This window comes from Diadema antillarum, unplaced genomic scaffold, assembly GCF_040938485.1.
Source record: "Diadema antillarum isolate AM-2024a unplaced genomic scaffold, OU_Dant_1.0 scf00000170, whole genome shotgun sequence".
Lineage (NCBI taxonomy): Eukaryota > Metazoa > Echinodermata > Echinoidea > Diadematoida > Diadematidae > Diadema > Diadema antillarum.
The window spans coordinates 3,956,288-3,968,053 of NW_027271059.1; the positions used below are offsets into that span (position 1 = coordinate 3,956,288).

Consider the following 11,766-nt stretch of genomic DNA (forward strand, 5'->3'; position numbering starts at 1 on the left):
CGGCCTGATGCGTTAATCCAAAAATAAAATGAGGCTTGGCCGGAGGAGCGTTTTCAAAAGTAAGGGGGGTGCACACTTCCGGGTTTCATGAGCTAACAACCAAACAAAAACAAACGAACAAACAGACCAAATACAAGGTCCTAAGGTCATCTTTCCCCTTCCACTTCCGAGTTTCAGCTGACAAGCAATGCAAAAAAAAAAAAAAAAAAAAAAAAAAAAGGCCTAAGCCCATCTCTCCCCTTCCACCTCCGAATTTCTTCATCTGTCAACATGACAAGCGGAAAAAAAGGTCTTCGGCTCAAAAACATAATTTCATCGCGCTCACACTTCAAGATCTCTATCTATTTCTTTTTTATTACCACTCACTTACTTCCGGGTTAAAAAAAAAATAGTGGGGGGACCCAAAGTGATGACACCTTTGTATTTCTTTGTATGCCATGTAAGGTTGAGTATAACGAACGGTATTGTTTCACCGCGATTTCATCCAGTCTGCGTCCCCGCCCAACCCACCCCCCCCCCCCCCCCCCCCCCCCCTCCCTATGCTATGGTACATATCTGCGAGCGCGTCCGCGTAGTTGGGGAGAGTTGCTGAGCGTTCACTACAGCGGACGGACGTGCTGTCTGAATTCTCTCCGGCAGACTAATCGTCACCTACGAGTTACCATAGGGTTTGTGTGTAGGTGTTAGGTGCTAGGCGTCGGCTTCACACCCACTTTGTGTCGACTGGATCGTCATATACGGTAATAAAGTTCTTTATCTTCATGAACTCGTTATGATTCGCGTGATTTAGTGTGATCAATTCTGCGATTATGATGTGGCGTGGTTTGTTGGCGTGATTTTTAACGTAAAGGCCGTGACCGTAGAGCCTACATAGAATATACATCGTATATAAGATACTGTCTACTGACTGTTCAGAGAGAGAGAAACTAGAAGATACTTACGCGCGCGGTTACGTTACATTTTTATTATTATTTTTTTTTTGTTATTATTATTATCATTACTGTTATTATCATTATTATTTGTCTCTCTCTCTACACAACTCGCCTCTCCTCGAAAATCGGCTATGACGGACGGGCATCATAATTGGACTATTAATGAGACCCAATCCACGTGACCACAATGACAGTGAACCCAGGTTTATTCAGTACTAATATTCGTATTCATCTCATTGAAGATATATATAAATATATATATTATATATGTATATATATATTTCTCTCCTCTGTCCATCATTTTGATTGCGTGTGTGTGTACGTGTGTTTGTGATGCGTGTTTGTCTTTTTTTTTCTTTTCTTTATGTTTTGGATTTATTATGTAGCCTCTAATTCAGAACAAGTAGAAATGGAAACTTCTCGAACTTTAATTGCGCAATTTGTCGTTTTGGCGCTCCATAATTACCACATAGTCGTCGGTGAGCACAGCATGCATGCTATAAATTGTGCGTGCGTGCATAGCTAGCTAGCTAGTTAGCTATTAGCTAGCTAGCTGCAGGCAGAGTCTAACTGTTAATACAGTGACAACGTTCAGCCCGAACTTCCCACTACAGCTGTGTACAATACCTTTGACCTTGGCCTTGGCTGGTTCTGTGGCAAACTAATTTGTGACATTGATTCCACAGATATTTTACAGACAGTGAAGACTGGGACCGGGTGTGAATCGTGGGGAGGACTCCTTTACTTAATATACTGTCTAGTCTTCTAGATTTCTGGTCCTGCAACAGACGAGTGTTAAAATGGCCCAGCCGCGGGAAGAGGTAAATTTGATACGTTCTCATGTTTCACTTTCTTCTTTTTTTTAACCAATAATTTTGTTAGACCAGTAGGCCTAACACTGCTCCTAACGTTACTAAGTTTGTAACCTTTTAACGGTAGGTACCGTACCTATGGTTGACTAACAAATCTAATGTCAAGTTGATAAATTATAAAATCAACGTAGGAAAAGTAAAGTACAGTAAGTATCAATATCATGATTATGGTAGGCTTTGTGTGACCTCAATAATATTCTATTCTTACAAAGCTGTCTCATGTTGAAAAATTTTGAGACTTTTCATATACATAAAGGAATTAAAGTGCCAGTTAACAATTACTCCAAGATCTTAGAATTTGCTAAGTTATTATCTCAAAGCTAAAGGGCAGCCCACGTCATACAGTTGTAAGTCATAAGCCGGTAAGGCGATCGGGACACATTTTTTTTTTTTTTTTCCTGGGAGACTTAAATGAGGAAATGATTGCTGGGTGGATGAGTGTGGGTTGGGTTGATGCGGAGTGATACACCATAGGCGTGATGACTATAATCCATTGTACGTCTGGATTATGTGTTCCTGAAAATGGCAAATATGGTTCTTGTACAACTGATTATCTACAGGATGACAAATACAGTTTGCACCTTCACCAACCCATGGAGTAGCATACGTGGCAACTTTTGCTATACAAATGATGCACAGGTGTGTTAGTGGAGATGTAGCGCACTCGAGGGTATTTACAATTTTGAAACATGCACAAGGCGAAGCCGAGTGCATGTTGCACTACATTGTAAATACCCGAGAGTGAGCTGCATCTCCACTAACGCCAAAAAATAATCCTGTGCATCATTTGTTTTATAAAATGGGTCGAAAACTAACAGTTTCACGTACCTTTGTGGGTCAATACCAGTCAGCTACATGTAGCACTCGCTCAAGAGTCAAGATGTCCGAAGATGTTCGTCCCAAACATTTACGCACGTCGCACTCGGAAATCCCGCACATATGTGACCGTGCACCTCAAAACGAACATAAAGTCGCACACGCAGATTTTGCGTGAGGACTGAAAATAAGTGAAGTGGTTCAACCTAGCCGAACTTGACTTTTTCATATTTTCTGAAAGAGCGGGTCTTCTTTTACATTATGGGCAAGTCCAAGATAATGCGCGCGTTACGTATGGGACATTCAGAGACTTTTATGAGCTGAAAAATAGTGTTAATGGCCTTTGATCATATTGAACTTCATCATGGTGATTGATATCTAGGAGAAGTATAAACATGTAAAAAATTGAGAAAAATGACCTTGACAATTATATTCTAGAAGAGAAAATATGTGCAGTTACGTATGGGACCAGAAAACTTTTGTTTTTTTGAACATTTTTTTCAACCTCAAAACTCTCTGAAAGTATTTCATTCTATAACTTGTAACTCACTGTGATGAAAGTCACAACACTCAAGATTATCACAGGTAAGTTTCATGTCATTAGGCAAAAAGCTCTAATTACAGGTTCTAATTAAAGACAGACGTGACGTGTTACGTATGGGACAGTTACGTATGGGACAGTTTGTCCCCCATTCATTTAGTGTGTGAAGAACCATATTTATGGGTATTTTGCATAATTATTGTAGTAAAATCAGTTGAAACTACTCAAATACTGATCCAGATTGTCAAAGAAACATTATTCCCCAAATATTCACCATCATAATCATATTCAATCATATTTTTATATTTTTATGACCAACCTGAGTATGCATGCCCTTTGTCCCCCATTCGTTTAGTGTGTGGAGAACCAAGTTTATATGGGTATTTTGCAAAATAATTTTGCAAAATACCCATAAACAAATTTTTGCATAATTATTGAGGTAGAATCAGTTGAAATTACTCAAATGCTGTTCCAGATTGACAAGGGAACAATATTCCCCGTATATTTACCATCATAATCATATTTAACCATATTCTATATTTTTTATGACCAACCTGAGTATGTATGCCCTATTTTTATCAGGATAGTTACTATTAAAAAATTGAATAGTTTAAAGTGTTTACTTCCATTGATGAAGGGCAGTTTGCCATTTAGTTTCAACAAAAAATGACTTGACACAAGAAATATTAATTTTAATAAATAAGCAATACCTGCTGCGTGGAACCCCAGTGATCGAGTAGATATATGATGTCTGTCTAGCAGTCAGGTCATTGATTCGTGTCACACCTCGGTATGTGGCTACTATTGAAACTGAATAAGGACAATTTGTGTATCACTTGCAATAAAAAGGAATCATTGTACTTTATATATTTTTTTTTTGTATATATCACAACCATTTCAAATTGGATCTCCATCACATAAACTTTGAATTCCTCTAGTCTTAGGATTGTATGCTCTTTAGTAATTCATATAATTGGTTTCCAATCATCTCATTAAATGTTGAAAACTGAATCCCCATTTCTACAAAAACTATACCATCCCTTTAATGCTGATTTTTCATTGTGTATTTTGCCATTTTCCCCTCCCCCTTTCTGAAAATTGTTCAGTCAAGTACATGCATTGTTTCAAGTGTCTAAAACTCAAAAAGTAGCTACAATGTTGGGATGCTTTCTTCAGGATGATTGACCATTTGTGTACTGAGAGACCTTCCCAGCTAGCTACATATGCATTTACATGCAATATGTATGAGGATGTCCCATACGTAATGCATTTGTCCCATACGTAACATTATTTTAATGCCTAATAGAATATATTTCTTTTACTGTTTTTTCCTTTTTTCTATGGTATTTAGTTTCTCTAAACAATAAATTAGAACTTTCCAAAAGGGCATTAAAATATCCATAGCAATTTCAGAAAAAACCTAAAAAAATGACCTCAATTTGTTACGTATGGGACATCTCATGATAAGACACAAGCTAATTTGCATAATCATTTGCATAATCCCTAAATTTTTATACCAAGTTAAACTATTTGATGAACTTCTTATGTCCACATATTAATCAAGTATCATTTGCTTTCCTTTGAATTAATATGAATTTTTATAAATGTCCCATACGTAACGCTGTGTTTCACATTTATGCAAATGAAGCCCTTGAAATTTGCATAAACTTACATAATATCATTTTTTCCTCCATGGAAATCAAAACTTCAACTCATAAGCTTCAAAATGATACCAAACACGTCAATATTGAGCAAGGATGAAATTTTGCCTTCTGAGGGGACCTTATCTTGGACTTGCCCTTATGCTAAACTTTGGTATCATAAAAGAGGCAGGAAAGTGTGTTTTTTTAGCAGTTTATCTCGAACATTTTTGGTAGAATAGTGTGATTAGGTGTGTCTTTAGAATCCCTTCTTCATTTCTGAAAAACCTTATCCACACTCTTCACTTTTAACTCTAATAACTTTTGAAAGGATAGCGCTACTGCTTTGAAAGTTGGCATTAGTTATGGACAGAATGTGTTCATGAGGCATGCTTAATTTCAGTTTAATCTGATAATCTCTTCATTGTTGTTACTCTGGTGGTTTACTTCCTGTTTTTTGTCCCATTCTTGCACAGCCAGCACAATTTGGTAAAGATTAAGCGCTTGAAAAGACACTGTACTTCAGATCCTCTTTTCTCAGTTCACACTTTTCCTGAGTTTGTGCTTTCTTTCCAATATTTAGATAGGTTAGGAGAGTCCATTTGATTTGAGTTATACATCATTTTAAAGCTTAAAGTCTGCTCTTTCAGAATATGGTCTAAACGAAAAATTCATGTCTGGCGAATTTTTGTTTGTTTTGAGGTGCAGGGTCACATATAAGTACTGTACGTATAAGAGTTTACGTACGCCACACATATGTTATGCACACAAGAAAGGCCGGCCGGCAGCCCGAACTAGAAGTTGTTTACAGGATTGACAGCGCTTATAGTAGCGCGCGACGCACTTGTAACAACTGATTGAGTGCGCACTGCTAGTGTAAACATTGTGATGTCAGGCCGTAAAGTGAGAAATTAATGCACGCACACGTGACTCATTTCAGCTCTTCCAATTGGCTACATTCTTGAACCCATTTTATAATTGCAGTTATTGTCTTCTTTCAATTTCATCAAATGTGAGTTCACTGAATATCTCTGGTCTGGGAAAATACAATGTACAGTATAAATTCCCGGGTTAGAGTTTTAAAAAGCTGCAGATTCTTCATGTTCCGTCGGACTACGCCAGTCTTCATGTGAATTGATACCCATACTGGACTTACCATGTAATGTAGTGTATTTGATTGGGATTGTATTTTAGTGTTAATAAGACTTGTGGGACTTGGCTGTCCACACGCTATCACCAAGTAGGATGTAATCTTGTGAATGTCTGTCAAACAATGTACCAGTATTAAAAAGCATGACATTTTCAATCTGGTTGCACCGGTTCATTGTTATTCCACAGTTGGAGCTGGACTGTGAGGAGCTGAAGCGACTCCTGGAGCTGACAGAAAGGGAGTCGGTCAAGGCACTGCTGGGGAAACAAATCCAAGATGTGGAAGGGAGACTGCAAGGCCTGGACAACGTCAGTGTACGAGAGCCACCCAGTGAGAAAAGGGAAGATCCAGTGGTGGCTATGAAGCCCAGTGAAACAAAGAAGATTGCTGTATCACAGCTGCCTACCAAAACCATCACTTCCTATGGTGAGGCCTTTAAGTGTAGTCCCACATGATTATTTTCAAGTTGGCCCTTTAAACTGATCACAGTAGATGAGAACCAACCAGTCAAATGGACTTACAAAATGATATTTCTGACTTGAAAGATGAAAGTAGTGGAATTTTAAAGTTTCCACGTGTGTGTTCTTGAATAGGGCCTAACCCATTAGAGTCAAAATCACATGTTTGAATTGACAGAGTTAAAGATGTGATGACATCACAAATCTCCCGTTGACATGTCAAATGATGGTATGGTGACATCATAGCCTCACCCTTTCTGTGTTGAAAACTTGAGTCTTGGTGTAAGAATATGGAGCTTTGACAAGTTTAAAGGGAACACTAACCCAAAGAGCAATGCGGATTGAGTGAAAGCAGCAACATTAGTAGAACACAGCAGTAGAAGTTTGAGGAAAATTGGACAGTCGATGCAAAAGTTATGAATTGTTAAAGTTTTGGTGTTGGAACAGCTGGGTGAGGAGACTACTAGAGGTTATGACGTATGAGAGGACAACAATATAAAGAAAATAATATAAAGAAAATTCCACAAAAATTCAATTTTTCATGAAAATTACAAATTCCATCAACTTGGTAATGATATGTGTGGGTAGCAATATTCCCCCTGCTTTCTGAAAGCGGTATTAAAGTCAAGTGCTCTTCCACAATGCTAGAAAATTTATGTTTTGTTGAATTTTCTTAATCTTTTCTTTATACTTCATAACCTCTAGTAGTCTCCTCATCCAGGAGTCCCAACACCAAAACTTTAAAAATTTGTAACTTCTGCATCAATTGTCCAATTTCCCTCAAACTTTCACTGATGTGTTCTGCTAATAAATGTTTTCTACTTTCACTCACTACACATTGCTCTTTGGGTTTGCGTTCCCTTTAACCCTAACCAAGCCGGGCTTTTTTGGGTGTTCTGTGGCCGGGGAGGCGTTGATTCGACCCCCCCCCCCCGAGATCTCAGCCGTCGATCGCGCAATCACCATGAAATTTGGCATGTGTATTACCTGTGGCGTAATCTACCAAGCTATATAAAAAGAAATGGAAATTTTCGTCATAATAATTAATTATGCTAATATATGCATAAAATCATACATTTTGCTCTAAATCAGAAATTAAAGCTCCTAGAATCCTAATTTTTTGTGAAAACATTCTTTGTAGCATTCCTAACAATGTTACTTGACAAAAAAAATTTCGTATCAAAATCAATTTCTTATGCATATTATTGTTTTAAGAATTTCTTTGTTTTTTCGAACTTTTGTTTTATCAGTGTTTTTCCGCAAAATTTATGACAGAACCTATTTCAAGCATAATTATGCTAAAATTATTTAGTTTCAGCCTATGAAAGTGAAAATAATCACATCTTTATGAATAAGAAGAGAAAACTCCATTTGCATAGACTTTATACACAAAATCACGTTTTTGAGCCATTTTCGGTCTAACAGGCTTGTATAAAACGTCATGCAGCGTCGTAACGGTATGCACGATTTTTGCAAAAATGGTGTCAAAATGATGCGCGAGACTTGAAAGTAAAAAGTCAGTGAACGGCGCAGTCAAAAAATTTCGCGCGGCGGAGAAGTTGCGAAAAATGTTGAGGAGGGGTTGATTCATCCCCCCCTGGCCTTTTTAGGGTTAAAGTGAAAGAGAGAAATGGAAGATATGCAGGCTTACTGGATGAGAGGATTCTGTGCTGGTTACATTCATTCTGGTAACAAGAGACTCTGATCAGGATAAAGTGATGTTCCATGTCCCCCTTTTCTATTAATGAGATGCTAAGCAAGGTGTATTGAAGGACATGTTCACAAAACTTTGCTGTATTGTTTATACACTCTGTTTCAGCTCCCCTGCAGGAGGTGATTTACGGATTCTAAACCATACAGTACCAAGGCTGATGATATGAATGAAATATTATAATCGACATGGTGGTGACTTGTTTTAACTAAGGATTAAGTGTAAGAAAGTAGAAACTATGTTGATTGAGGGTGTCCAAACATACACCGTACAATATATTCTCCGCCTGGCCATGTCCCAGCCAAATTAAAGCGTCGACGAAATCTGGACATGAATACAGTGGCTTAAAGCCTGCATCATTCATAGGTAGCCTATCTGTAGGTAGGTATGTTGTCTCATATGAAATGACTGACAACACACAGGGTGACAAATTCTAATGGGATTATCCTTCCAGTACAAGTGTACTTTGATGGCATGTACAGTACAGTTGCTAGTCGATAGATAGAGGGTTTCATAATTTGTTTGTTTTTTACTTTTGACAATGATTGGCATAATTAGCTGGAAGACTTGTTGGGAGTACCCCAATATGATCTGTTTTATGTTACTGCTTGGGAAGCAATGAATATAATATTATGTGAAAGGAAGCAACTGTGGGACCAATGCCCTAGAGGTCCACTGTTACACATGACATGTGTGCCTCATCCTTGTTCTTGTCTTTCTACCCCACCACCTTCCATTTCTGTTCCCCACACCTCCTAGGGTGGGACCAGTCTCCAAAGTTTGTCAAAGTTTACATCACCCTCAATGGAGTACAGACCCTCGCCAAAGAAGATGTATCAGTGGAGTACACTTCCAGGCAAGTGTCTACCCTTCCTATGACATCATGTACACATAAAAGAATTTAGGAACATTGCACTCAGACATTGGATTCTTAGGGATGTTCCTGCCTATTGGCTAACATGACAGTACAGATTTAAAAAAAAAAAAGACAAAGAGAAAGTTGCATTCAGTTGAAAAATCTCTAGATAGTCACATTCAGCTGTGTACTTCAATAGATTATACACGGTAGTACAGAAAAAAGAAAAAAAGAATTGAAAAAAAAAAAGCAGGAACAGCATCAGTAAGCATTTCTTGTACATTGTAGATATCTGCCGGGGTATACTTCAAGTAGTCTTCAGTAGGTTAAGAGTGGTCATTTTCTGATAAACACTGTTCAATGTTATTTTCATTTTTTATTTATTTATTTATTATTATTATTTTTTTTTTTTTACCTTTTCTCATTTTTTTTTATTTATTTCTTTTTTTTTTTTGGGGGGGGGGGTTCTTGTTGTACCCAGAAAGGATGCTGGTTATTGCATCTCAATTTCTTCTGATTACTCTGAATTTTTGAGCTCCTTTTCAAACAGTGGTGCACATTATGTTAAATTTGCAACTTTGAAACACAGTCATATTTTAACATTAGTAGGGGTTTGCCTTTTTGATCTGACATTTTTCCCCTCTGTGTATGTGGTCTTTGAATCAGATCCTTCACACTGAAGGTGACACAGAAAGACTGCATCCATCAGTTGACAATCAACAGTTTACTTCACTCCTTGATAGCAGAGAAGAGCTATCACAAGGTATGTATTTTCTCTCCCAAGCCAGAAGGTACTTAGTACATTGTGTGTACTGATCTACAGTTAAATTGACCTAAGTTGACCCTCACACATTTAGCAAAAAAAAAAAGATAAATAAATTAGTGTGCTGATATGCTGCATTTCTAGACTTCCGTAGAATGACTGCATGACATTCAGAAAATGCGCTGTGACCGAAGCCAGTAGATGTTTACCTCTGTGTACTTTTTGTGTATGTTGGCAGGTAAAAACAGACAACCTGGTCATCCTACTCAAGAAAGAAGTTGAGAAGAATTGGGACTATCTTACACAGACTGAGGCGAAGGTGAAATCGAAAAAGTAAGCACACTTAATACATGTATGGAGAAATTTACTCAGAATACAGTAATTGTGTGTCGGCAGGCATCCCCATTTTTGTGTGAATTACATAGCGTATTGCTATTTTTCCTCAAATTTTGGTGCAGTTTTTAACAGAATAGCATTTAGCAATTGAGCTCTCTCGGGAGTCTTCAGATTTACCTTGTTTTTTAAAGTTATGTTACAGGCATATTTTTTTTTTTTTTTTTTAAAGAAGTCATAAAATTATATCTCCTGCCAAAAAAGATCTATTTCAGCCCTGCTTCTTCATTGGACATAATTTGAGTGAATGCTTGAATGTTTGTATCAAGTGCCATACATGACTGCTACACTCAGAAAACACCAAGGTTTCAAGGGCTACTCAGCCTTTAAATACTCTCTTTTTTTTTCTCCCGCGTAGACCGCCACCATCAGCAGCCGATGCCTCCGACCCTTCAGCTGGCATCATGAACATGATGAAGCAGATGTATGATGAAGGTGACGACGAGATGAAACGAACCATCGCCAAGGCGTGGACGGAAGCCAGGGACAAGAAGGGCACCATGGATCTCCCCTGAGGGGGGAAAACCAGAACCCTCTTCTCTTGGTCTGCACCCCTCTCCAGGGATTGGCTCGGAAGATTGACCCAACTTGTAACTGAACCAAAGGAATTCTGTTCCACTTGTACGTAAACTTATGAAAAAAGCAAGTAGGCCAGCCAACACAGCTGGCTGGTCTGGTGTGTGTGAACTTTGGCTCCAATGAAGTTTCTGCTAAGATTGAAAGTTCAGGTCCCATGTGACGGGAAAAAAACGAGGAAAAAAAACTTTAAAAAAGGTTGCAAATGTCAAACATTACTAGAAGAAGCAGACATCTCACTGATACTGCAAGTAGTATGTATGTACCAGTAAGATGCCCACAGAGTGAATGCAAAGGGTTTGCTGATTTCCAATACCCAACAAGTGACATGGACAAAACATGGTATTGTTAGAAAGTGTTGGAAAGTGCTGTCCAACATTAAATCAGGTATGAGGTATTTCAATTGGCTTTCATCATGAAGTTCCTAGGAATGCCAGATCTGACACTGTGACAGGTAGCTCTGAAACTATGTATGAAAAAAAAGTTAAGCAAATCTTAATAGCTCTATGTTGTTTTCAAGCTGATACCAAGACACTTTAACAAATCCAATTACAGTGCACTCCAGTTATAATGAGCACGGTTATAATGAAATTATACTTACAATGAAGTAAAAATTCAGGCCACAACATTATTTGCTCTTTTTTTTTTCCTTGTTCAGTTATAACAAATTCTGATTTAACAAAAGAAAACTGTCAGTCCCAAGGACTTTGTTGTAACAGGAGTCCAGTGTAACAGCCACTGCTTGTTTTATGGTACAGAGTGGAAGAAACATCGAGAAGATATATACACTTTGCATGAAATGTAGCCAGAACATTTGCCATGCATACACATTATTCTCCTAACAAGAATAAAGTTCTGATGACCTTTGTTCTCTAAATTTCCATGTGCTTGGACACTGTGTTAGTACATACATATTTTTTTGTTTTGTTTTTTTACCTAGAAAAGACCTACACTATATACTCTATGAGACCTACAAAGTTTCATCCTTAGGAATACACTTGAGATCAGTGGTAAACAGACAACTTGGGAAGAGGAATATTGCAGAATTACAATGTACT

General features: G+C 37.9%; 1 protein-coding gene across 1 annotated transcript; it reads left to right on the plus strand.

The window, feature by feature from the left end:
- Nucleotides 1–1,550: 1,550 nt before the first annotated feature.
- LOC139722742 (calcyclin-binding protein-like) lies at nt 1,551–11,526 on the plus strand. Its single transcript, XM_071634026.1, has 6 exons — nt 1,551–1,753; nt 6,140–6,377; nt 8,880–8,976; nt 9,643–9,739; nt 9,978–10,072; nt 10,491–11,526. Exons 1-6 carry the CDS (start codon nt 1,733–1,735, stop codon nt 10,645–10,647), a joined length of 705 nt encoding a protein of 234 aa, XP_071490127.1. The 5' UTR covers nt 1,551–1,732; the 3' UTR covers nt 10,648–11,526.
- Nucleotides 11,527–11,766: the final 240 nt, after the last annotated feature.